At 58.7% G+C, this 26633-nt stretch overlaps 1 protein-coding gene across 1 annotated transcript in view; it reads left to right on the forward strand.

Annotated features, from left to right (window-relative positions):
* UNC13A (unc-13 homolog A) overlaps positions 1 to 26633 on the forward strand; it is a 127333-nt gene that overhangs the window by 86413 nt on the left and 14287 nt on the right. The window contains exons 33-42 of the mRNA XM_050933855.1: positions 2457 to 2534; positions 2974 to 3062; positions 3405 to 3557; positions 8110 to 8233; positions 12144 to 12149; positions 15061 to 15099; positions 16969 to 16998; positions 19137 to 19193; positions 23562 to 23642; positions 23993 to 24140. Coding sequence (XP_050789812.1) covers positions 2457 to 2534; positions 2974 to 3062; positions 3405 to 3557; positions 8110 to 8233; positions 12144 to 12149; positions 15061 to 15099; positions 16969 to 16998; positions 19137 to 19193; positions 23562 to 23642; positions 23993 to 24140 — 805 coding nt within the window. The remainder of the gene's footprint in view (positions 1 to 2456; positions 2535 to 2973; positions 3063 to 3404; positions 3558 to 8109; positions 8234 to 12143; positions 12150 to 15060; positions 15100 to 16968; positions 16999 to 19136; positions 19194 to 23561; positions 23643 to 23992; positions 24141 to 26633) is intronic.

Here is a 26633-nt window from a genome sequence, read left to right on the forward strand (position 1 = left end):
TCAGACTTGGGGTTCCCTGCCTCTTCCCAGCCAGCCCAAAACTGAACAACCCCACTGCCCCCAGCAGGCTTCCCCGCCTTCTCTCCTCCTCCCTTTGTCCAGTTTCCCAGGCAAAGGTGTCCACTCCCCCCACCCCCCTCCTGGCTCAGGTACCGTCCCTCACCTAAAGTCACCCCTTGCTCTCCCCTCCCCCATGCAGACAGTCCCAGTAAAACTAGATGAATTTCCCAGGTCAGTCCACCCCCCTCCCTACTGCATCACAGTCCCGTCTCTGCTATTTGCAAGATGCTCTTGGGTCTTATGTGACACCGGGCCATCCGTTCCCAGGAGCGATTCTGCCAAGCTGGATCCGAACCCCTGAGACACTTTGGATCCACATGGGGTTCTGAACTTGGCAGCCTGTCTCTCCGGTGGACAGAACCAAAGCCCATCCTATCGAAACCCTCCAGAGTCTGGGGAGCTCTGGATCTGCACCCGGGTCCCAGCTCCACAGCTCATCCTGCTGTGTGGGCACAGACAGGCACACGGTACACACTGACGCACGCTTACACACCCCCATCCAACCTCCATGCTCTCATTCCCGCGTGCGGGCGTACGAAGGCGTCGCCGGGCAGCCCCGTTCCCCACTCATGAGACGCGCTCCCTTTAATCCCGCCAAGTGGTCTCTAGATATGAGAGGCCCGTTTCTCCTACTGACGCTGGAGTGAAGCAGGAGTCCTTGCCCCAGCATCCATTAAGTTCAGTGATGTAAAGCTGGCGTAAATGAGAGTGGGGTCAAACCCTGGGGTCTGTTGTTCCAGGGTGACGCTGGTGTCACTCCATGGACTCGGCTGGAACTGGCAGACCCGCCATCAACTCAGAGCAGGCTCGGAGGGTTTGAAGGCACCACTTTCAGGCCAACTGGGTGGTAGATAGATCCAACGTGCACGCTCTAGGGGAGTTGGCATTCTCGGGCCAGCCGGCCAAATTCACCCCTTGACGTAACTCCATTGGCTTCGCTAGAGTTCTGCATGGGTGGATTTGGCCCAGTGTCTAAAATGTCAGGCTGTTGGCTGGACGGATGGGTGGAACAGTGACCGTGCCCCCCAGCCAGTGTGCCCCTGGGGTTTCCATGCAGGGCCAGAGAGCTGGGAAATCCAGCCCTGGGTGCCTCGCTCGCACCTGGCCCCTCCTGTGTGTGTCACACCCACGCCACAAGGCGAGCCAGTGCAGCAGGGAGCTGGATGAAGGTGGGATGTGGAGTTTGGGGGCTCCTGTGAATGGAGATGGAGATGCTGGCTCAGGCCAGAGCCCCTCCCCTCCTCCTCCCATCAAGTCACGTGGGCTAAGAAACCTCTTCTGGAAAAGGCTCCCACGCTGACTGCTCCACCTACCCCCCCCCCCCGCAACAGGATTCCCGAGCCATCCCCCCCAGTAACTGTGGGAATTGGGAGATCTCCATCTGCCCCCTGCTCTGCGGCTGACTCTCCAGGGGACTCTCCAGCTCTCACACCAAAGTTTGGAGGCCTTCTGCTGCTAAATCCTGCAGCAAGGTCTCCAGGTGCTGGGCACCCCAGCTCCCAGTGAAATCAATGAGCACTGAGGGGGCTCAGTGTCTCTGGCATATGGCTGTCACGGAGTGTGCGGGAGTCGGGGCCCTGCACCCCCAACTGCCTGCCATTCACTGTGACTCTCAGCCAGCCAGTGAAACAGAAGGTTTATTAGATGACAGGAACAGTCCCAAGCAGAGCATGTAGGTACAACCAGAACCTCTCAATCAAGTCCTTCTGGGGGGGGGTTCAAGGAGCTTAGACTCCAGCTTGGGGTTCCCTGCGTTGCACTGCCCAGCCCAAACTGACCCTAAAAATTCCTCCAGCAGCTCTCTCCCCTCTCCCCTCCCCTCCTTTGTTCAATCTCCAGGGCAGAAGGTGTCACTTCTCCCCACCCCCCTCCTGGGTCAGGTTACAGCTCAGGTAGCTTCCTTCTTATCCCCAGTGCAACTCCCCGGTAACATTCCCAGGTCAAATCCGCCCCGCTCCCTGCTCCGTCACATCGGCCACTTAGCCAGGTGGCTAATGTGGCTATAGATCCCTCGGGGGGCAGCCAAGCTGTGACCTCTTTGCCCCGCATCTCTAACGTGAGCTAAGGAGACCGCCTGGGTAGTGACATCACCTGGGCTCAGGCATGCAGACATGGGCCCAAGGTTTCATAGCTAACACTAGCGCAAGTGTTGGCTGGGGGGTGGATGGTGAATTCTTCATGGCTTCAGCCAGTCTCTAACTACTAGAGACCCAGAGATCAGATGTGGGGCAGCCTACCCCATCATGCCTGCTGGCCACTATCAGAGACGGGACCCGGGGAGCCGGACCTTGGGTCTGAGCAGGTCTGGCCGTTGCTGTGTTCCTCACGGCTGTGATCACAGCCAGTCGAGTGTAAGCGTCTCGCACTAACCACCTCTCCGTCTGGTCCCCCTCTAGCCCTGTATCCTGATGAACAACATCCAGCAGCTCCGTGTCCAGTTGGAGAAGATGTTTGAAGCCATGGGGGGGAAGGAGGTTTGTACCGGGGCTCTGTCCTGCGGCTGGACCCCTGGAGGGGGTACTCCCCAAAGTTTAAAGGGATGTTTCCATACACTGGCCCCATAGTGAGGCTCCACAGTGGTACGTCCCTGTCCGGTGGGATCCCCCACCCCAGCAGGGTGCCTCTGGCCCCCAGGGCATGGCGATGCATTGGCCCCCGTCTCCTGGCCTCTTGGCAGGGTGCCGTCTCGCCGTGCTATAAGCAACTCAGCACACCGCCAGCGAGCCATGGCCAGCTTCAGCCCTCGCCTGGCTTTCATGCCAGCTTCCACCTGAAACAGACTCGGTCCTTCCCAGTGCATTCTGGGAGTGTTCTGGGGACCACGGGCTCCCGTGGCCTGCGCACCCCCCAGGTGTCGAGCACTGCCTGCAGAGGGGCAGGCTATCCATTGACCAGGCACGTCCCCCCTTGCAGCTGGACGCCGAGGCCAGCGACATCCTGAAGGAACTGCAAGTGAAACTCAACAACGTCCTGGATGAGCTCAGCAGAGTTTTTGCCACCAGGTACGTCGGGCGGAGGGGACAGGGGCCTGGCGGGAGGGGTATAAATCTTTGGGTGCAAAGCACAGGATCAGGTTCTGCTCCTGTTCAGGAGGAGGCTCCGTGTGTGGTGATTCTGGGGCTGAGCCCCGAGGGTCACGGTTGGGTTTTGGGGAGAGCTTGAAGGGCTGGGGCTCCCAGGAACCAGTGTTCAGGGATGGGGGTCCCTGGAGCCTGTGGCTGTGGAGAGGGCGGATTCCCCATAACGAGTGGGAACGGGGTGGGAGGGAGGCACTGGAGCAGGGTGTTCCTGGCGAGGGGCTCCCCGCCCTGCTCATGGAGATGCCTGTGCCCCATGGCGCCCAGTTTCCAGCCTCACATTGAGGAGTGCGTAAAGCAGATGGGTGACATCCTGAGCCAGGTGAAGGGCACCGGGAACGTCCCCGCCAGCGCCTGCAGCAGCGTCGCTCAGGATGCCGACAATGTCCTTCAGCCCATCATGGACCTTCTGGACAGCAAGTGAGTGCAGGAGGTTTGGGGGGCCCAGTGAGGAGGGGCACTGGGGGCACAGCAGGGGGGCTGGGAAGAGTACGTGGGGTGGGGAGGGCACTGCATGGCTGGGGGGGCCTGCGGGGTGGGAGAATGAGGAGGGCTCAGTGGGGGAGGAGGTCTGGGGAGGGCACTGTGGGGGGCAGGGCCCTGCGGGGGAAGGTCCTGTGCCCTGTGATGAGTGGGGTGACTAGGCCACTCTGCCCAGAGACCTGCACAGGGCCAGGTGTGGCACTCAGTGGGCACCGTCTCCAGTGCTCCGTGGCTACCCCTGGCCCAGGGGTGGCTCTCGTGAGCGACTGGGTCCCTCCCTGCACCCCAAGCCCTGTGCCCACCCAGTCCCTGCTGTCCCCAGGGCACAGCCTCCCTCTGCCCCCCGGTATGTCCCCCCTGCTCTTCCCCTGTCACCTCCCGGTGTGCCCCGAGGGGAGCCCCCCGCCCCCATGGGGCACTCTGCAGACAGCCAGGGGCTGGGTGTTCCTTTAATCCCCGTGACCTCAGACTGGCAAAAGGCCCAGCCCGTGTCGGGTGCTGCTTTTGCTCCCTAGGTAGCACAGAGCCCCGTGACACCTAGCAGTGCCCAGAGGATGGGGACACTGGGGTTCGGGCGGCTGGCGTCCCTGCACAGGCTGGCACAGGGGAGGGAAGGAGCCGCCAGAGCAGAGCACAGGAGTCAGACGTGGCCGGCAGCTGGCAAGGGGGAGCAGGGACCGGAGCACCAGGACCAGCCAACGCAGGCTGAGCGTCAGGGCCGTCCTTAGGCATAGGCAGAATAGGCAGCCGCGTAGGGCCTCACTCTGCCTGGGGGCACCACTCTGCAGGCAGCCCAGGCAGTGTAGAAGCAGGGCTGCTGGGTCCTAGAGAGAGCCGAATGCAGCACAGTCTGGGGAATGGGATTGGCTGCTGGGGTCTCTGGAAAGGGGAGGGGGTGGGGGTTGGGGAAGGAGCTCACCTGTGAGTGTGACTCTTTCCCCCCGGCTGAGGTCAGGTGGGGCAGGCTCTGTGGCTCTGGAACCAGTATCCTTTGTTGTCTCCCATAACATCCATTCTTCTCCCCCCCCGCCCCACGGAGCACCCCCTCCTTTCTCCCTCCTCCCCAGGAGCACCCCTCTCTCTCTTCTCCCTCCCCTCCATCAGGGCTGGGTTGGGTGAGGTGCTGGGGGTAGGTGGGGGGAGGGGAGGCTGGCTGCTTGCTGAGGAATGAAAGTGAAAGTAACTCACTTCCTCGGCAGGCAGCCAGGATTGGAACGTCACACAGGGTTTGGATGGGGTTAGCCAGATGTGTGACAAATCGGGATTGGGGTAGGGTGAGCAGATATCCCTATTTTATAGGGACAGTCCCAATTTTGGGGTCTTTTTCTTATATAGGCTCCTTTTACCCCCCCCCCACTCCCCCTCCCCATCCCTGTCCTGATTTTACACACTTTCTGTCTGGTCACTCTAGGTGGGGATAATTGGTGCCTATATAAGACAAAGCCCCAAATATCGGGACTGGCCCTATAAAATCAGGACATCTGGATCTGGCCGCCCTAGCTGGGGAGCGCCTCTCCCCCGGGCTGGCAGCTGCCAGCGATCCATCTCATCCGAGGGGAGCTGCACAGGGCAGGATGAGCTGCTGTGGCTCCATGGGTGCCCTGTCCCTGAGATCAGATGCTGTGCTAACTTCACCATGGTCCATAAGGCTGGTGGTGGTGCCCATTGGCGTGTGATTGGACCTGAGGGTTTGCTGCTGCTGTTGCCACTCTGCACCCAAAGAGGTGGATTTTGGGGTCCTGCAGTTTTCCACCTATCTCCTCCTCTACTGCAGCTGTTGGACCAGCGGGCTGGGGGGTTAGCCAAGCATGAAAACAGTACTGTGTTGCCATTTAGATTGTCATTTAACAACTTTGTTTGCCAAAAATTCTTGCTAACAATCCTGAATCCAATTTCAATATTATTTTAAAAAAAAATCAATATCTTAGCCAAAAACAGAAAATTAAGTTGTTGACAATTATTAGTGACAGGTTTGGTTTGAGGCAGGGAGTGGGCCAGTTTTCATCAGAGAAACAAAAAATGTTGATTGACTTTCCTATAGCCTGTTACTCCTGATAAGAGCCCTCCAACAACTGTAATATGCTCATCTCCTTACTAGTGTATAAAGCAGGGGTCAGCAACCTACGGCATACGTGTCAAAGGTGGCAGGTGAGCTGATTTTTGATGGTATGCAGCAGCAGGCTGAGCGGCTCAGCCCATCACTGCTCTGGGGTTCCGGCTGCTGCCCTATTGCCAGCTGGGATACCAGCCATCGGCCCCACTCAGCACCTGCTGCTGGCCTGGGGACCCCCAAGGAGCCCCAGGCTGGCAGTGGGCTGAGCAGGCCAGCTGAACCACTCAACCTGCTGTCAGCCTGGGGTTCCATTCACTCAGCCGGCAGCGGGCTGAGTGGGCTGGTGGCAGGCTGAGCGGGCTGGTGGCGGGCTGAGCAGGGCCGGTGGGGGGTTGAGTGGCTCAGTCTGCTGCCAGTCTGGGGTGCCAGCAGCACTCAGCCTACTGCTACTCCAGGGTTCCGGCTGCCAGCCCCTTGCCAGTCAGGAGCTCAGCCGCCAGCCCCACTCTGCCTCCTGCCAGCCTGGGTGAGCAGAATCCCAGGCTGGTAGCGGGCTGAGGGGGGATTGGCGGCCGGGATCCTGGCTGGCAGGAGTTGGTGGTCAGAACCCCAGACCAGCAGCGGGCTGAGCAGGGCCTGGGATCCTTGTCTAGGGTTCCAGCCACCAGCCCGCTGCCGGTTTGGGGTTTCATTTACTCAGCTGGCAGTGGCCTGAGCAGGACCGGTGGCCAAGACCTCAGATAATAACAATAGTTTATTTATGTAATATAGACATAGAGATAAGCCTTCTACAAACATTAAAATGTATCACTGGCACGAGAAACCTTAAATTACAGTGAACTTGGCACACCACTTCTGAAAGGTTGCCGACCCGACCCCTGGTATAGAGTGACCATATGTTGTACTAAGATTCTCCTGCTTTTTTTTTCCCTGTGAGTCAGTATAACTTTTGCCAGCCCAGAAGTTGGGCAGCCAATGTTTTATGTTTTCACAATGTTTTCTCCAACTTTCATAAAGTAAATACATAGTTAATATGAGTTAAAAAGGCCAGGGACACTTCTTTGTGAAGAATCTGTACAGCAGATCATGCCCTTAGACGATCCAGAAAAGAAATTTGAGGTTGAATTTTTTAATGTTGTAATGGATAAAGCAGTATCTGCTGTTGATGAAAGGTTTTATACCTTGCAAGTACACCATGAACAGTTTGGATTTTTGTATGACATAACTAAATTCAACGAAATAGGAAAATAAGAGCAACTAATGACAAAGTGCAAGAACCTAGAGAGCCTCCTGAAGCACGGTGATAGTTTTGATTTAAATGGACTTGAACTGTACGAAGAATTGAGTACACTGTCATCAATGTTGCCACATGCAAAATCGGTGATGGACATTGTACAGTTTATTCATACCCACAAACTTGTTGACATATATCCTAATGTGTACATTGCCACTCGTATTCTACTGACAATTCCTTTAACAGTAGCATCAGGAGAACGGAGTTTCTCAAAACTAAAGCTCATTAAAAACTATCTCCGCTCTACAATGAGTCAGGAACGCTTAACTGGTCTTGCTATTCTTGCAATTGAACAAGACACGACTTTGTCTGTGTCATACGATGACATTATTACTGATTTTGCAGCCAAAAAAGCCAGAAAGATTGCTTTTAATTAAAAACAAATCTTTGTTTCAATACCTCTTCATATAAATTTCCAATAAAATTTTGATAAATTAAAAAAAAATTGCATCATTCTGTCATCAGAATTTTTTCTATAGTGCTGCTTCTTTAGTGCTAGTCCATCAGCATTACAGTGTGCTTAATTAAGTTAAACTGGTTTTAATAACATGAATATGGCAAGTTTTCCAATACTGTAAGCTTATGTTTGTGTTGCTAAGAGCAGATCAGGCACAGGGGCACCAGTTTAATAATCTCGCCTAGGGCACCATAAATCCTAAGGCCGGCCCTGCTGAGGGTGTTGGAGTGGGGTGGGGGGGGGATGTCTATGGGAGAGTCCTGGAGAGCATGGGGGGGGGCATTATGTATATGTAGGAATGTGTAGGTGCATGGGGGAGGTGTTTGTAGAGGCATGGTGTGTGTGGGAGAGAGAGAGAGGGTAGTGATATGTAGGGGCTTTGTGTGTGTGTATATGTGTGTGTATAATGATGTGTAGGTGCATTTTGTGCGTGTGTGTGTGTAGGGGCTGTGTCTGTGTGTGTGTGTGTGTGTGTGTGTGTGTGTGTAGGGGCTGTGTGTGTGTAGCAATGTGTAGGGGCTTTGTGTTTGTGTGTGTGTATAGTGATGTGTAGGTGCATTGTGTGTGTGTGTGTGTGTGTGTGTGTGTGTGTGTGTGTGTGTGTGTGTAGGGGCTCTGTGCATGGGGGGCAGGTGACATGCCCAGAGCCCAAGTCCATCCTCTCCCTCCCTGGCTCTGTTCCCAGCCTGACTCTCTTCGCCAAGATCTGCGAGAAGACGGTGCTGAAGCGGGTGCTGAAGGAGCTCTGGAAGCTGGTGATGAACACCATGGAGAAGACCATCGTCCTCCCGCCGCTCACCGACCAGACGGTGAGCCCTGGGGGGCGGGAGTCGGGCCATGGTGGGCAGGGAGGGAGGGACACATGGGCACCCTCCCCTGAGCTCCAGGGTAGGCCTGGCGCCTGGGCGCTCCATGGCAGAAGCTCAGCTGGAGGTGGTCTGCTCCGGAGCGCCTGGCACCGCGCGCGTTAGAGGGGCAGCGCTTCATCCAGAGCGCACTGGAGCTCGCTAGCTCCAGAGCTCATTCAGGGAATGAGGGGCTCAGCTCCACCCTCCCCCGCCCAGGACGTTTCTGGATCACTCTGGCGGGAGGGGAGGGAGACTCCCCCAGCGTTTAATGCCCCGAACGACACATGGGAGTAAGGGTCTGGCTGGAGCAGCGTGTCCCCACCTCACTGCTCTGCCCAGTCCAGCATGCACAGCAAGAGGCCCTCCACGGGGCAGAGCACGGCTCACCATGGCGCACGGAGGCAGGAAGTCAGGCCTCCCACTTCAGCAGCAGAAGCAAAACCATGGTGCCCTCCTTCCTCTAAGTGTGGGGTGCCAGGCAGGGGAGCACCTGGTCTGGCCCCTGAGCACAAGACATTGGGCAGGTGTACCCTGAGCATGGCTCCCTGGCAAGGGCAGGACTTTGCCTCCTCTCCAAGAGCTGCTCACGCTGCTTAGGGCAAAGGAGGCTCCTCTTAGCATCTGTTGGCGCTTCTGGGCATCGGCCTCTCTGCGAGGTTGGCAGAGGGTGTGGGGGAGAGAACATGGGGTTGGGTAGTCCCTGGACGGGAGGGCAGGAGTGGGGAAGGAAAGGGGACGGGGGGGCATTTGCAGGGGGACTCCTGGAGGCCTCTGAGGTTTTCCACGTGTTGCGTAAAGGGCCCGTAAGGTAGGTATAAAGAACCCCCGGAGATGCCCCTGCAGTAGGCCGTGCTCGCAGCCCTGGGGCAAGGGAGTGATTGGGGGGCAGAGCCAGGGAGCTCTTTCCTTCGGCAGGGCATTGCTTTCCAGAGCCGTGGGAAGCAGCATCAGGAAACGCCACCAAGCTGCTCAGATGAACCCCAGGGGCTGCACAAGCCCCTGAAGTGCCCCCCGAAGTGCAAAGACTGCTTAAAGTCCCCTGAATTCCCCCTCCTGATCCCAAGTGCAACAACTGAGAACCGAGGCCAGAGACGCCAGAGGGACCGAGCCTGCTGCCCCATTTGACCGGAGCTTTTCCTTTCAATTGCCAGGCGTTCTGCAGGCTTTGGGCAGGTTTCCCCTTCAATGGAAACACGCTGCTGAGGTTTCCTGAGAAGGCGGCTGGCCCATCCACTGAAGCTTTTGAAGCTTTTTGCAGGGGAATTTCCTAGTCTAGCTTTAGTGTCCCAGATACTGGGAGATTTTCACTCCTGGGGAGCCTGCCGCAGGTGCTAACAGCTGCTCTCCGGGGAGATCTGCACGGACAAACAGGCATTGCAGCCAGCTGCTCTCTGCCACTCCTGAGTCACGCCTACCGCTCCGCTGCCCCTGCTGCAGTGCTGGGAACTGTCTCACCAGCAAGCTGATCGCAGGGGTATTTTGAGGGGCCATTTAAACTTGATCAGAAACCTGACAGCTCCGTGCCATGAGTCACAGGAACCCAGGCAGCAGAATGCCATGGAATCTCCTTCGCTCGGCATCAGAGGATGCTTTCCGCTGCCACGCTGCGGCACAGCCGTGAGTTGGCCCTGCACGCATTTAGCTCAGCCGCCCTAGAACTGAGCAGGCTGCTGCTCTGGCATCGCAGACTGTGCTCTTGTCACAGCTTGGGTGACCAGTAAGACAACCCCAGAATTGTGCAGGGAGTGGTGGTGGCTGGAGGTCAGTGTTGTTCAGTGGGAGGCCAGGGAGTCCTGTCCTGCTGGAGGTCACTTGTTAAGGACCCCAGGGTGCATTTTGGAGGCCCATGGGGATTCACCCCAGTATGCTGTTGGTATTCGGCACGGGTGATTCCCCGTTGCACTTTCACTTGGATCTGAAATTCTCCATGTACTGACTACACCCTTGCATAGTGTTGCTGTGCGCTGTTAAACAGCTGCCATGTTGCACTCCAGACACGGCTGCACTTTAGCATTAAGTGAGCCCTGCATGAGTATGGTGGTGTAAGATGAGGGTTGGGCATTTTCAGAATGAAAGGCGGTGATTCAGCCATTCAGTCTTGTTAGCTACAGCTGGTGAGCAGTAGAGAAGGATTTTGCCCATTGCCACAGGCTTATCTCCTTGAGGAGCAGGGGGCTCTGCCTCTGGCACTCTTGAGACACAAGGGCAAGAGTTCATCTTTTCGAAGGGCCTCACAGGGGGTTAGATTGCTCGGTGTTTTCCTTTTGTTCATAGACCTTTATTGTGAGGTTGAGAACACCCCTTCCGGAGTGGGATGCCCCAGTCCATAATGGACCAGCCTGCTTCCCCCCAACACACACACACATGCGCACGCACACGCACACATACATGCACACACACACAAACACATGCATGCACACACATGCGCGCACACATTCATGCACACGTGCGCACACACACATGTAAACGCGCACGTGTGGGTGCACATGCACATACACATGTATGCGCACACATACACTCACATGCACTGTCTTGTTCTGAACGTCCAGTAAGGCCCCATCAGCGGAAGTGGGAGGATCCTGGCTGCTGGGGCGAAGTCCAGGCTCCCCAGCGCAGGGAGCCTAATAGGACCGAGCTGGAGAAGAAGCGATAGGTCAGCCTGGTCCATCCGCAGCTGGGGTCATTAATCATCCCTTGGCCCTGCCCGTTATGAAGTGACCCGCTCAGCAGGGCTCCCTGCCATGATGTGTGCATTGCACAGCTTCTGCTGAGTTCCTTGTCACCGTTCCTCGGACCGAGAGCCTGCCTTCCCCAGAGCCAGCCAGGACGAGTCTGGGCACTGGGCACTGGGCTGGGAGTTGGTGTCTGGGCCCCACCGGCTCAGCAAAAAGAAATGGGGAGGAGGGAGATCAGCCTGTGCAATGGCCACCATTGTCTGCAGCCCTCTGACTGCGGGGCACAGAGCGGGGGGTGGGTGGGAAGGGAACAGTGGCAGGGTGGGTGGGGGTGCTTGTGGCGTTAGCGATGGACAGTGATATTGGGGAGAGGGCATGTTTTAGTTGCTGCTGGGTTTATAATTCCTGATCTGCTGTAGTCACCTCTCCAGTGTCCCCATCGCCGGGGATCCCCCCTCTCCAGTGTCCCCATCGCCGGGGATCCCCCCTCTCCAGCGTCCCCATCGCCGGGGATCCCCCCCTCTAGTCCCCATCACCAGGGATCCCCCACTCTCCAGAGTCCTTCTCACCAGAGATCCCCCCCCCTCCAGAATCCCCATCGCTGGGGTTCCCTCCCTTTCCAGAGTCCCCATCACCGGGGATCCTCCCACTCCAGAGTCCCCATCGCCGGGGATCCCCCCTCTCCCGAGTCCCTGTCTCCTGGGTTCCCCACCTCTCCAGAGTCCCTATCACCGGGGATCCCCCCCTTCAGAGTCCCCATCGCCAGGAATCCCCCCGTCTCCAGAGTCCCCGTCTCCCGGGTTCCCTACCTCTCCCGAGTCCCCATCACTGGGGATCCCCCCTCTCCCGAGTCCCCGTCTCCTGGGTTCCCCACCTCTCCAGAGTCCCCATCGCCGGGGATCGCCCCCTCCAGAGTCCCCATCGTCAGGAATGCCCCCGTCTCCAGAGTCCCTGTCTCCCGCGTTCCCCGCCTCTCCAGAGTCCCCATCAATGGGGATCCCCCCAGCTCATCCCCTTGCGCCATGGAGCTCTGGGTCTGCTGGGGGGTTATTCCTCGAGGGGGCATGGGGGGCGTGGGCCCAGTGTTTGGCGGTGGTGAGGCCGGCTGTTGGGGACGGGAGGCAGGGAGGTGGGCTGGCATAACTCTCGTGTGATGGTTGTTCTCTCCAATTGTTCCGCTCCCCTCACAATGGCAGATGATTGTAAGTACGGCAGCTCCCTGTCTGTCTGTCTGTGTCTGCTGTGTGTCAGTTCTGATCTCAGCCGGTTATTGTCTTGTGTGGCTGCCCGCGCCCCCTCCCCACCCCACCCCACCCCACCCCACCCCACCCCCGCTCCCTCCCCGAGCGACCCCACCTCTGTCACCCCCTGTTGCTCAGCTGCTCCTTGTCCGCCTCCTGTGCCCAGATGTGTAGGGCGAGCCTGTCCCCCAGGGCAGGGCAGCACCGTGGAAACTCACCGGGGCTGGAACTGGCCGGGGGACAGTGTGGCAGGGAGAAGGGGGTGGAAAGAAGAGATGTGGGATCGTCTTAGGGACAGCTCCCTCCGACCAGCCTCGGCAGCAGCCTGGTGCCCTAGTGCTGGAGGCCGTGATGGGACCTGCGTTCTGGTGCCCACATGCCCCTTGCCAGGGTCTTTGGTGGGTTCCATTGCCGTGTGCTGCATTGGGGCTAAGCGGCTGGTTCCCTCCCTGGCCCAAGCAGCCCAGCAATGGCTCAGCTCTATTTAAGGGGCTGTCCTGCAACTCCTAACAAGGAACCCTTTCCATCCTCTTCTGGGGCTTGGTGTGACGCCCCTTTGGGCTCAGTTAGCAACGCGGGTCTCTGTTCCCTGTCCTTGAGGAGAAGGGGGTGAGTCTGGGGACTGGGGTGATGCAGAGAGGGCTGGGGGGCGGGAACCTTCAGCCTGAGGGCCCCAGACTCTGCAGGGGTGCAGTCCAGCTGGTGTTTAGAGCAGTGCGGAGTGGGCTGGGATTGGGGGAGGGGTCCCGCACTGAACCCGTCTGCGTTTCCTGGCCCAGGGGGTGCGGGGAAGGCAAAGGGGCAGCAGCGTGTTTCAATCGCTAGCAAACCAGGCTGAGCTGCTTAGTTCTGCCAGGCTGGGCCAGGCGTAGGTTGCTGCTCAGAGCGTGGGCATGAGAACCAGGCTTTCCTGGCAGCTCTTCCCCGCTCTGCCACTGACAGGCCGTTTGACCTTGGGCGAGGCACTGCCCCTCGCCATGCCTCGGTTTCTGTAGGTGGGTGATGAGACTGAGCTGCACCTGAATGGAAATGTAAGGCCTCTCCTAGGGGTTATTGCTGAGCAAAGGATCCCTGAGAGTGAAGCAAGTGCCCTTAAATAGGTGCCCTACATGCGTTTGTGCTCTGAGCAGGTGTCCACAAGACCCAGCACCTGACTTGTCAGTCATCAGGGCCTGTTCAAAGGGCAATGTCAGTTCTTCAGTTTCACAGGCAGCGGCCTCAAGTGGTTAGAGCAGGGGACTGGCTCAGTGCGCAGCCCTGTCACCTGAGGAAGTGGGAGCTGGAATTCTTTAATAGTGATGAGTGTACGGGGCTTGCGAGGGCGTTGGAAATGCTACTGGCAAAGGGCTGTTCAGTGTCAGGTATTTTAATGCCCTTAGTATTGTTTTGTGAGTAGATAGCTTCTTCGGCCCCCTCCCCCTGAATTCCCCCCTTGCCCCCTTTTCTTTCCACTGGAGTTTGAGACGCTTATTCGGGTTTTGTCCCTGCGGTGTGGGATCCAGCGCAGTTCTGGCCACGGAGCCTAGCCCTCCCCTGGAGAGCAGCCAGGGCTAGGCACAGCCAGCAGCCCGAGAGCCCTTGGGATTTGGGTGGGTCCTACTGAATGGTGGCATTAGCTGTTCAGCCGCTGAGGAGATGGTGAGGGTGTGGGGCTGATCCTTAGCCCTACATCCGAGCGACTCGCCATTGTCCATCTGGGGCTCGCCATCACTAGGGCAGGAAGAGGAGCTTTGCACGAGATGGGGTAGCTGGCTGGTTGAAGACCCTGAGTGGAGGCCAGGCAGGCGGTAGCTGCCTACAGCATGGGCACAGGCCCCTGCCTGCTCTCTGCTAGGGAGCTCTGGAGAGACGAACGCCTAGTGCAGGCAGCCTTCGGCTTGTGTACCTGCCTCCCGGGCAGGCCACTCAGGGCAGGGCTCCTGCACGGGCGATGTGACCTCTGCTGCTTGGCTTCTCCAGCAGTGGATTCCTGGGCCCCCATCCTGCCTGGGAATTCTTGTCCTTTCTGGATGCCCACCTCCCTGCTCCATCCCACTGCCCTCTCTCTGCTCCCCCAGCTCAGCTGTGGTGTCTTGCATGAGCCCAGCTGTGCTGTGAAGCCTCTTTCGAAGGACACACTCCTACAGGAATCTGGACACACCCCCCATTGCTAGGAATGGGCACCCCCTTCTCCTTCACCAGCTGTGCCCCTTTTAGCTGGCTGTAAAAGCAGCATCACCCAGCCCTGCTGTGTCCAATGCCATGTTCACCTCCAGGGGCCCACAGTGGGAGAGGCCTAGCAGACAGGTGGGATGTGCCTCCCGATCCACTCCACCCACTCCCACAGACCCGTCAACCCCCCCGAGCAGCAGGGGCCAGGGGGGAGTCTGAAGCCTGGGGCCTGATCTCGTGCAGTGAATTCCTTGACGTTAGGAGCCTGACCGCCTTAAGGCTAAGTGATGGGCAGGGTCTTGTCACTGCAGGGAAGGGACCCTGTGGGCAGACACCAGCTGGGCTCCCTGGGCAGGGCCCGGCCCATTTCAATGCCAGTCTGTGCCCATCCTGCCAAGGCTTTAGGGGGAGAACGCGCAGCCACCCTGCCATGCTGCTGTGTGCCAAGCTTCCTGCCAAGCTGCTTGGGATTCAAACTGGTGCTGGGCTTCCCCCTCGGATTGCTGGGGAGCCTGAGCCCCCCCCAACACCCTCCAGACACCCCCCCCATCACGGTCATAGGTTAGGCCTGGGACTCCCTCCCCTTGTGCATCCTCAGCTGCCAAAGTCCCCTGGGTTGTGAGGGAAGGAGGATGCGGGTGTGGGGGGGTCAGTCACACACACACACACACGCGCGCGCTCTCTCTGAATCATTGATCGACTTCTGACGTTGTTTCTGCAGGGGACGCTCTTGAGAAAACACGGCAAGGGGACAGAGAAGGTAACTAGCCCTCTGGCTTCTTTGACTGTGCGCTAGCCGTGTATCGCCACACCCCCAGCTCAAAGCAGTCTGCCAGCCCTGCTCTGTACAGCTGAGCAGAGAGCCCCGGCTGCCTATGGCCTGGGGACCTGAGTGTCGGGCTTCACATGTTGTGTCGTCTGGATGTGCATTGTGTGTGTGTGTGTTGTCGTACAGAGGTGTAGTTGTGTGTTGTGTTGTCCGGGGGTGTATGTGTGCATGAGCACTTACGTGGGTAGGTGTTTTGTGGGGAGGACGGGTTGGGGAGCATCTGTGTCTATAAGGGGTGCTGGGGATACCCATGCATGTGGCATCCAGGCTGGGGAGGCAGTGTCTTGCCCCTGGCCTAGGGAGACTGGCCACCCGGAGCTGGAGCAGAGCAGGTGGGTGCAGAGAGCCGGGGGTAGGGGGGGGAAGGTCGTCAGCCCAGCCGTGGCACTTGCAGGCCCTCGGGGACGGTTTACCAGGAATGAGCAGCAAGGCATCTGCGTGGCTGTACCACAGCCCAGCCCTACCCTTCCTGGGGATTTCATGGTGTGGCTCCTATGAGGAAAGGCAGCAAAGTCCGTCCTCTGCAGAATGCCAGGGCTGATGCACCTCCAGAGAGCCCGGCGGCACACGCCTGGGCAGGGCCCGAGCTGCTGGCAGTGCAGGCAAGGCCATTATGAAGTGAGCTGCTGTCTCCTGTAGGTAACTGGCCAGTCATGGAGCAGCATGTGTTGGTTTGGGAGACAGTGGGAGAGAGAGAGAGAGTGTGTGTGTGTGTGTACGCATAGCAGAGGGTCTATTTGATGCCATATTGAGGTGCAGGGAGCCTTTCTGCTCCTGAGGCTGGCTAGCCAATAGCTGCTCCTGCAAAATAACTTTGTAGCGTCAAGGCGAGGAAGGCAGGAGTCCTGTGGGACTCCGCTGTGCATGGGAGCAGATGCCGAAAAGTGTCCACTCCAGGTGGGCACAGAAATCCAGGTTGTCCAAACGCTTGCTCTGCCCAGCACGCCGTAGCCCAGGTGGTAAATCATGCCTCTCCTGGGGCAGGGGCAGATTAGTCCTGGCCTGGCTTTTCATGCCCACCTGCAGTGGGTTTTGTCTAAAGAGCAGCAACCTTGGCTAGCCAGCGCCTTAAAGTGAGTGACAGAACCACTGCCCATGGGCGCAGCTCTTCGCTGGCTCTGTGGAGTGCCCGGAAACATTCACCTGTGCTGTGGAGGGAAGCAGCAGAGGGCTGGGAGCCAGAACTCCTGGGCTCTTTTCAGCTTTGCCTCTAATTTGCCCTGTGATCTTGATCAAGCCATGGCCTTGCTGTGTGCCTCAGTTTCCCCAGTAGTGCTACAAGTAGTGAGAGGTTGGTGGATTAGTGCATTGTACAGGGCTTGGAGACCCTGTAAGAGTATCGTTATCAGGTGCTTCCCGCTGCTCACCCCAGGAAAGCAAACAGAGCCCCATAATACCTGTGATGGGGGGGCAGGGTAGACTGCCCCTTGCAGCGGCCACCTGGGAAGGCAGGGAGAGTGCTCATCACACTCTTGCAGGTGGGGCTGCGTGAGAACTGATGTCCTCATCACAGGTATTTCCTAAAGTCTGCAAGCAGCCAGGGGGTGGAACAAAGCTCTGTGAGCACGATGGGCCAGATCCTCTGCTGGCGTGCCCTGGTGCCAACACAAAGCACCAATTTACCCCAGCAAAGAATTGGTCCCAACTCTTGCTGCATCTAGAGGCGAGGACAGAGGTCTGAGCCCACTCGGGCTGGTGGGCTTGGCCCTGGTGAGGTGCTCCGGGGGCGGGGTTGGTCCATCCTCGGCCAGTTCGCTTTGCTGCCGATGATAACTATATCCAATGCTGTTCTCTCTCCAGAGCAGGGTGAAGCTGCCCAGTCACACGGATGTAAGGAGACTTTTATTCTAAGCCTGCTTGGTTTTGCTCTCTCTCCTCTGTGCCTCTTGGTGTTGTTTTCTCACCACCTCGCCCCCCCACCCTGTGCTCCCCAGGGACAGTGTCTTGTCAAGCTCTCTGCTGACTGGGGCTCAGCTCGCTGACCTGCCTGCATGCTGGGGTTTGAGGCCAGCATGGGAGGGTGAATGGGGGCCCATCTGCTGACAAGGGCTATGGAACCATTGCTGACAGGCTAGGCCTTGCTCGCCCAGCAATCCAAACCCTGCAGAAGGGAGTGGGGTCTAGTGGTTAGAGAGGGAGACGGGGGGTCAAGCCACCCAGGTTCTTTCCTGGCTCTGGGAGAGACTAGGCCTAGTGGTTAGAGCAGGAAACTGGGGGTCAGGAGTCAGTCCTGGCTCAGACTCAGTGTGACCCACTTTCGGGCTGTGCCCTAGTCTGCCCCACAGCAGCGTGGGACAGGGTCCACTGTGCACTGGAGGGGCAGCTGAGTTTGTCAGTCACTTGGGGAAGTGAAGGGCTCTGGGAGGCACTAGGGAGGTTGTTGCCGTTCCTTCAGCTGCTCCGTGGGGGCCCTGCAGACCGTGAGCTGGGCCCGAGAGCAGTGACTTCTCCTGCCCACCCCGCCACATGCAGGCTGCAGCCTGATTCCCTCCCAGGCCTGGCTGGGCTGGGTTTCCTTTGTCAAGTAGCGTTGAGGGGAGCAGCCCTTTGAAAGGGGCACTGGGGTCGGGGGGGCCTTTCCCTTATGAGATCCCCCCCAAAGGATGTCAGCTTTCACAAGCCTCAGCTCTGGTGAACCTGTCAACCGGTGCGTGGCCAAGGGTTGCCCGCTTCAAGGTGGCACCGCAGCAGCTGATGGACACCGGGAGCCCATAGCACAGAACTGGTGTCGGGGAGGCAGGCAGGATGCTCAGAGGTGTGTGAGCATCGCATAGCCCCTTAGGGCTCCCAGGGGGCCCAGGCTGCTCCCTGAAAACTCAGCAAGCTGGACCTTCCTCCTCCAGTCTGGAACCTGTCACCTGTGTGTCACCTCCCAGCCCCTGTGTGTCTGCCCGCGCTCACTCCTTTCCTGTTTAAATGTCCTCTCTGCCTTTGCCCTCTCTGGCTCGTTTCTCTGTGGGGATGGCGGGGAGAGGGGAAGCGAGGTGGGTGTCAGACTGTCCCTCTGACCTCCCCCACCACCACCCTGAGCCCCACATATTGGCCCTGGGGGGTTAGGAGTGAACATTGGACTCCTGCACATCAGACGCTGGACGCGGGATGGGGACGCTGCGGCAGGAGGTCAGATCTTGACTCAGATATGCTGGGGGGTTGAAAGACACCTTGTAGGCCAGTCGGTGCAGAAGGTGAGCGAGTGCCTCCGGCTCCCACTGTGCTCTGGGGAGCCATCCATGCTGGCGGCCCAGGGCTTGTCTCTGAGGCCCCCTTTGAAAATTCCAGCAGCAAACTGCAGGTCAGGGAGGGAAGGACTCCACCCCTCGTGCCTGGATTCATTCCTGGCCAGTGCAGCCATCGGGACCGGTCACAAGGCCCTGCACGGGGCGCCAGGGAAAGCAGTGCTGCTCTGTAACCAGAGAATCAGGCATGGGGCTTAGCTGTGGCTGGGAGCTCCTCCCCAGCGTCCCACACCTGCCCTGGGCAGGGTACGAGCAGGCAGGGGAGCCGGAGCCGCGGGCAGCGGAGGGCAGGCAAGCACCTTGCACTCTCCACGCCCAGCGGCTGGAGGGGTGACACACACACACACACACACACACACACACGTGTGTTAACATCAGCCCGTGTGAGCCCCAAACGTCTCCAGCAGGGGGTGGGGCCTGGGGACCCTGCCAGGCAGAGAGCTGCCAACTCGCTGCTTCCTTGACACAAATATAGGTGAGTCCATTTTTTCATGTGCCAGCTGTTCTGGCTGCCGGGCCGAGCCGGCAAAGGGACCTGGTGAAATGAATGCAGGGAAACCCACAGGGCACTATTCACACGCATCCCCTGCCCCTCATTCTACACCCCAGTGGTGTCCCTCCTCCGCACTGCCCTGCGATCCCCTGCCGGCTGTGGGCCGAGCGCAGCCAGCCCGCGCAGGGGGGGATCACTTTCAACCCTCTGCCATTTGTTCTCTCTCTTGTGTGCTGCAGGGCACCCAGATGATCTTCAATGCGGCCAAGGAGCTGGGGCAGCTGTCCAAACTGAAGGTAAAAGGAATGGGCCAGCGCAGGTCTCGTTAATCGCTGGGTGAGGCTGCTCCTTCCCAGAGGTCACTTAGCCAGTGATTGTAACGCTGGGATATAAGCAGCAGCACCTGGAAGGCTCTTTAGCTTATCAACAAGAAACCAGGCTAATTAGGCACCATGAAAAGGACCTGGTTTAGTAATTGAGAGACATCAGTCACCTGTCATCTCTAAAGCGTCACTCCCCTGTAACCCCAGCTTCGTGAGGGAGCCGGGGAGGAGGCTGTCACGGAGTCCCCGGGCGATGCTCTGGAACTGCTCCCCACCAAGCCAGTCAGGACTTTGGGGAGCCTCCTCTCCCTTGGAGCAGACTTGTTCAGGGCAAGAAGCTCACACGGCTTCACCTCCTGGGTCTCTCCTTGGAGCATTCAGCATCCTCTGCCCCTCCGTGCGCTTCCCACAGCGAGCCCGCCCCAGCGGGGTCCTGGGGAAGCCACCGGGTCCTGCACCCCCACTTTGCAGTCAGACGTGACTCTCAGCCAGCCAGTAACACAGAGGTTTATTCGATGCCAGGAACAGGGTCTAAAACAGAGCTTGTAGATACAGCGAACCGGACCCCTCGGCTGGGTCCATTCTGGGGGGCAGTGAGCCAGACCCCCAGGTCTGCCCTCCACCCTTGACCCCAGCCAGCTCCAGACTAACCACCACTCCCAGCCCCTCCTCTCTCCTCAGCCCCTTTCCCGGGCCAGGAGGTCACCTGATCCCTTTGTCTCCAACACCTTCAGCTGGCACCTTTGCAGAGGAGGGGCCCAGGCCATCAGTTGCTAGGAGACAGAGTGTCAGGCATTTAGGTGCACTGGCCCTTTGCTCTGCCAGATACTTAAGAACTGCCATGGGGACACTGAGGCACCAACACAGTATTCAGAGCAAACATTAAGAACTTTCCCAGTTCGTCACATCTCTCCCCCCTTCGAGACCGAACTGAGCGAGGTCACTTCAGCCAGTGACCTGGGGAAGTTCGAACCCACCAACGTTCCCATGGATGCCCCAGCATCTCTCCCATTCCTTGGTGTGAGTTACACCAGGACAGTCCAGTCTCACGCCCTCCCTTAGGTCGGGTGTGCTTGATGGCACTTGCAGGCCGCATGTAGGAAGGTTTATGCGGCTTGAACCCTTTTGCTACCCCAATACCTCTGGGGTTCAAACTGGGACGGGGTCTTCTCCCAGCACTTAAGAGCCCCCCTCTTGGCCTTGGCCAGCTTTGGGCTTGGGCAGCTGCTTCCCACTTTGTGGCCCAGACACAACACCTTTGCCGTCCCCCCTTACACATTCCAGCTTTTAAGGTCAGTCCCACCTCCTTGAGGCAGCCCATCCCCCTTTTCACCTGGGACACCTGTTCCTCCCAGGTCTGGCTAAAGATGCACATGTTATCAGTGTCTGCCAGGGCCAAGTTCTCCATCGCCCTCTGCTTGTCTAGAATCTCCCCAGGCCTAGGCATGGGGTCGGCATCGGACACTGTGATGGCTTTAAGCTTCTGATAGCCCCCATAAAACCAGATCATCCTGTCTCCCTTGGGGATCAGCCCCACGGGTGAGGCCCATGGGCTGTAAAATGGCTGGATCCCATCTAGAGGCAGCATGTCCCTGACCTCTCTCTCCAGGTTCTGGGCTGCTTTCCCAGTGACTCTGAACGGGGAACACCTGATGGGGAGATTGTCTCCCACCTCAGGGAAGAGATCCCCCCGGGGGTCTTCCCCCTTCTTCATCCAATCCTCCCTCTTCAGGTTCAGGGGTCCCCTCACTCTCCTCCCATCCAGCAGCTCGAGAGGGAAGAACCCTGTGGATTCTTGGGGCACCACCAGCTGCCTCCCGATTCCCCCCAGTTCTACTTCCCCTTGGGGAGCCCATTCCCGGTACAGGAATCCCTTCTCCTGCAGGACTCTGTCCCTGCAGCCTTCCCCAAGGGGGTTTGCAGCGCTGTGGCCAGCAAGTTCCCTCAGTTTCTCCAAGGAGGGATCCCTCTGCAGCTCGGTCTGGGATTCAGCGGCTGGGGCAGGGAGTGGGACCTGCTCCCTCTCGCTGGCTGGGCCTGGGGTCACAGCCCCCCTGAGCCCTGTCCCTGGTAGCTCCCTCCCTGCTGTGTAATCACTTCCCAGCAGCATGTCTGGACCAGGCAAACCTGTTTGGCAGCCGACTTGCCTTGCCTGGGTATGTCCCCACTCAGCTGGGGTCTCAGCTCCCCCCGTGCTCAGCGCTGCCCTTGCTGTCCCAGTGGGGCCAGGCAGCGAGCTCTCTGCTCTGGTCACAGCATCAGAGCCAGTGTGAGCCCCCTCTCCGGTGTGCAGGGGGGCGGGGAGCATCTCTCCCTCCCACTCAGCCCCAGGGGGCTGGTTACAGGTAGGCAGGTATCCTGAGCCCAGCAGCCCCTCCCTCCTGCCAGCCAGGTCATTTGCATTTTCACTGACCATTTCCATCCTAGCCAATTGGTTCCCTGGATTTGAATTCAAACCCTCGGCCATTACAGGAGCTGGACCTGGATCCTGTCCCATGGGGAGACAGTCACCCCCCAACAGGGCCTCCCAGCCGATATCCTGGAGAACCCCAACGACCAGCCAGCCCAACCCCTCCTGGGTCTGCACAGGGATCTGGGCCATAGGCAGGGCGAGGGGCTTCACCCCAGGGACCTTCACCCAGGTCCCACAGTCCCTCAGCATCTGGGGCTGCACCACCACAGTTCTCTCTGTCCCAGGGTCTCGCCCCCGCAGGCGTGTTTCCCCACTGACCCCTGGGCAGCCCCCTATGTCTCTCTGCTCCACCATCACCAGTCCACGCTGCTGCTGCTTCTCATGCAGCTTTTCCTCTGGCTCTTGCTCTCTCTCACGGTCCTCTTGCTCTCTCGGGCTCTGCTCCCATCCCATCCGTCTCCAATCTCCTGATAGGGAACCCAATCGTGAAGACCCTCGTCTGATTGGGGACCAGACTCCCGGGGATGCCTGGCTGATGCTCCAGCTGCTCTCAGATCCTCTTGTAGCCCCATCTGGGCCAGGAATCTGCTCCTCAGAGCGGTCCTTTTCCTCCAACTGCACGATTAACTGTGCCTTGGTGAATTTCCCCATGTGTAACCCTCTCTTTGTGCACAGGATCACAATGTCCTTCTCAAGGAGATGGTGATAGGCCATCACTTCACCGTTCCCAAGTGGCTCTGGACTCACAGGCCTGTGTGCTCTTGGCTCCCCCATGGTTTCCAGGAAGAACCCCTGGTGTGCCAGCCCTTTTCGTGATCACCACCTCTTTGCCAGGGTCGAGCTGCAGACTCCTCCGCCCCTGGGACTGCTCCTGCAATCCCCCGGGGAACCCTGCTACTGCAAAAATCCTTCTCTCTCCCAGGGTCGAGCGGCAAGCTCCTCCGCCCCTGAGACTGCTCGCTGCAGTCCTCAGGGGGCCCCCGTTACTCCAACAGTCCTTCTCGCTGGTCACACACTCCCAGAGGTTAACTGCCCCCTGAAACCGTCCCTCTCTGAGCCTTCAGCACTCCTGGTCCTCATTATCCCTCCTCTGTTTTACTGCTCCCCAGTCACTTACTGCAAGCAGCGCCATTCACGGGGTGCAGTACATCCCACCGCTGCCACCAGTTGTCACGGAGTCCCCGGGCGATGCTCTGGAACTGCTCCCCACCAAGCCAGTCAGGACTTTGGGGAGCCTCCTCTCCCTTGGAGCAGACTTGTTCAGGGCAAGAAGCTCACACGGCTTCACCTCCTGGGTCTCTCCTTGGAGCATTCAGCATCCTCTGCCCCTCCGTGCGCTTCCCACAGCGAGCCCGCCCCAGCGGGGTCCTGGGGAAGCCACCGGGTCCTGCACCCCCACTTTGCAGTCAGACGTGACTCTCAGCCAGCCAGTAACACAGAGGTTTATTCGATGCCAGGAACAGGGTCTAAAACAGAGCTTGTAGATACAGCGAACCGGACCCCTCGGCTGGGTCCATTCTGGGGGGCAGTGAGCCAGACCCCCAGGTCTGCCCTCCACCCTCGACCCCAGCCAGCTCCAGACTAACCACCACTCCCAGCCCCTCCTCTCTCCTCAGCCCCTTTCCCGGGCCAGGAGGTCACCTGATCCCTTTGTCTCCAACACCTTCAGCTGGCACCTTTGCAGAGGAGGGGCCCAGGCCATCAGTTGCTAGGAGACAGAGTGTCAGGCATTTAGGTGCACTGGCCCTTTGCTCTGCCAGATACTTAAGAACTGCCATGGGGACACTGAGGCACCAACACAGTATTCAGAGAAAACATTAAGAACTTTCCCAGTTCGTCACATCGGCAGATACACCATCCTGGCTCTGCCTGGCTGGGGACTGGTGTGCAACAGCCCTGGCTGTCACTGAGTGACTCGCTCGTTTCAGGACCACATGGTGCGTGAGGAGGCAAAGAGCCTGACCCCCAAGCAGTGCGCCGTGGTGGAGCTGGCCCTGGACACCATCAAGGTAAATCCGTGCCGTCTGCCCTGCACCTGGCCGGCTGCCTGCCCACCTTTCCCTCCTGCTAACGGGGGGGATAAATACAGTCTGGCGAAGCCCCCATCTCTGGGAGTGGAGACATAAGAGGTGCCCGCACCATCCAGCCAGGGAACTGCAGCAGGATTCCCCATCTGCCCACGACAGCCCCGTGGCACAGGCGAGAAGCAGAGACCTCCCTGCCGAGGTGTTCTGGGACTGTGCCCAAAGTAGATTGCCCACCATGCTGGCTCCTTGGGTAGCTGTCCAGCCATGCCCACCAGTGCCCAGAAACCCCACATGGTTCCGTCCTCACCTGGTCTCCTCTGTCTCCCCCCCAGCAATATTTCCATGCGGGAGGTGTGGGGCTGAAGAAAACCTTCCTGGAGAAGAGCCCCGACCTGCAGTCGCTGCGTTACGCCCTGTCTCTCTACACGCAGGCCACCGACCTGCTTATCAAAACCTTCGTGCAGACTCAGTCATCTCAGGGTAAGAGACTCCACGGCCCCCTTCATGCAGCTCCCGCCAAGGGCTGCCACAGCCACTGTGTCCTCCTGCTTGACTGGTGTCCTGTGTACCTCCACCCAATGTCCTGGGTGCATCCGGGATGGGGCCACCAGCCCAGCCCAGTGAACTGGGTGCCACCCGGCTTGCGGGGAGGGCACTTGCTGTGGGTGCATCCTGCTCTTCCTCGGGTAGCAGTGAAATAGGACTTGAGCTGCAGTGGGGCATGGGCACACAAGGGTCGCAGCCCTTCCGCTGCCCTGCCTGGTGTGCTGGAGAGTTGGTAGGCAGGGGGCATCGGTGGCGGGGCATTTTTGCCCTGGCACTGCTATGCCACCTGCTAGGGAGAGGTGCCAAGAGCCCCCAGGCTGGCAGCCTGGCCCCTGTTCTAAGTGCTACGTGCACCTACGGGGCACATGCAGCAGGAGAATCGAGGGGGCCATGCAAAGGGATCCTGCGGGACTCCCAGGAATAGCAGCTGTGCTGGCTGCATCCTGCATGCCTGGGCTCCAGGCCAAGGGGAGCCAACAGCCGGGGCATCGCTGGGGCAGGAGGGTGCCTTCCCAAGGTCGCCACTGGTTTTGGTGCCGCAGCTTTTGGGAGCTCAGCCTGGTGCCTGATTGTCAGAGGCACCCAGCCCCCCAGCTCCCTTTGGCATTATGGGCCACCAGCCCCCCCACCCCCAAATCAGGCCCTGGTTGCTTCCAGCCGGGCACCCCAACTCACTGTCCACTTCCAAAAATGTTTAAATAAAATTCTTAGTGTGCCCCAGGAGCACTGGGGGATGGACCCCGTGTGCAGGGCCCAGCTCGGAAGGGGTTAACCCTGTTGTGTCACTGGGAGCTCCACATGAGGTCCCTCTCCCAGGCCACAGCCACCAGCACTGGTTCCTGCCTCGCATCCAGGCCTGGTCTCCTTCAGGTTAGCACAGGGAGTTCCCCCTGGCCCAGACAACTGGGGAAGGGGAAACCGAGTCAGGGACGGGACTCTCCACACAGCGGAAGGAATTACAGGGCTGAACAGCACAGGCAGGCCCTCCAGTGTGTGCCATTGCTCCATCCGTGTGGGCGCCGGCCAGGCGCTGCAGGGGCTGGGTGGAGCCCTGGCAGGCGTAGTGAGGAGTTCGTCCTGTCTGTGCCTCCCGTCTGGTGGCCGAGCGGGGTGTGCAGAAGGGGCTGTGCTGGGAGATAGTAATGCTGCCCGCTCCCCCTTGGCAAGGGCCATGTACATCCACAGGGCTCCAGTGACTCGTTACTCGTGGTGGATCGTGTGATTCATCTGCTAATGGGACAGGAACCGCCCTCCCAATTGGTGCTAATTAGCCCCCAGCTGGCAGTAACAACCTGCATGAAAGCACCAGGGATCCAGAAGTAACAATGCAGCGAAAAAAGCCCCCTCCCAGCCAGTCCAGTGCCCACGCCAGCTGGCAAATTCCACAGACCGCGGGGGACCCCAGCTGATGCGGGCCCCAAATTGCTCAGAACCTCCTCCTGGAGGCGTCCTGCTCCCAGCACACCCCCGCCCCCCACTGTCTAACACAATGTCGCCGTAACGTCTTGTTTTGGATTCTCTAGCTGAAGCTGCCGCCTGTCTGCGAGATCTGATCTCTTTCTCTGTTGTTTTTCCTCCCTATTTTTCAATGTTTCCCCTTTGCCTTCCCTTACACGTGCTCTTTCTTTCTCTCTCTCTCTCTCTTTCTCACCTTCCTCTCTCTTCCCTGTCTCTCTCCTTTTTACCTTTTTACTAGTTCATGGTGGAAAAGGTATTAGGTTTACCCTTAGTGAAGAAATTTATCCTGAGAAGGGTACGTCTTACACTTCTGAACCCTGATGCACCCGTCCTGAGCACCCCACCTCCAACCGGCCAGAGCTAGTAACAGTCCCTCCAACCCTGATCGGGGCACAAAGGCCTGGAGAGCTGGGAGGATGGGGAGGAGGGTGTCGCATGGCTTACGGGAGGCCTGTTCATTCAGGCTGAGGAATGCCTGCTCTAAAAGCCGCTGGGGATGGGGAGCGAGGAGGTGGCTGTATCTTTCTTTCCAGCCAGACCCCAAACCTCCCTCGGCCCCACAAATGGGCACTTCTTCCCAATTCCCCTCCCCTCAAGTCGTCCCTCCTTGGCTGCTGGCACGACTCGCAGGCCCAGATTCTCCAAGGCACCTCCCGCGATGAGAGTTGGCCTTCAGTCAGCACTTGCCCTATGGAAGTGGGCGGACTTTCCAGCTAACTGAGGGTAAACCCAGCCCTGGTGTTTCTCACTGACTCGCTGCGGAGGTGGCCTCAGAGAGGGTCATTAATCACAGGAACAGCCTACCAAGGGATTCGCTACACCAAGACTGGGGGGCTCTAGCTAAGATATCCAGCTCAACCACGAACTATGGGCTGGCTGCAGGAATCAGTGGGTAACATTCTAAGGCCTGTGCTCTGATCCCAGGGGTCTCTTCTGGCCTGTGAATCTAGGTCATTGGGCGTTGAGCCC

This window comes from Gopherus flavomarginatus, chromosome 24 (assembly GCF_025201925.1).
Source record: "Gopherus flavomarginatus isolate rGopFla2 chromosome 24, rGopFla2.mat.asm, whole genome shotgun sequence".
Lineage (NCBI taxonomy): Eukaryota > Metazoa > Chordata > Testudines > Testudinidae > Gopherus > Gopherus flavomarginatus.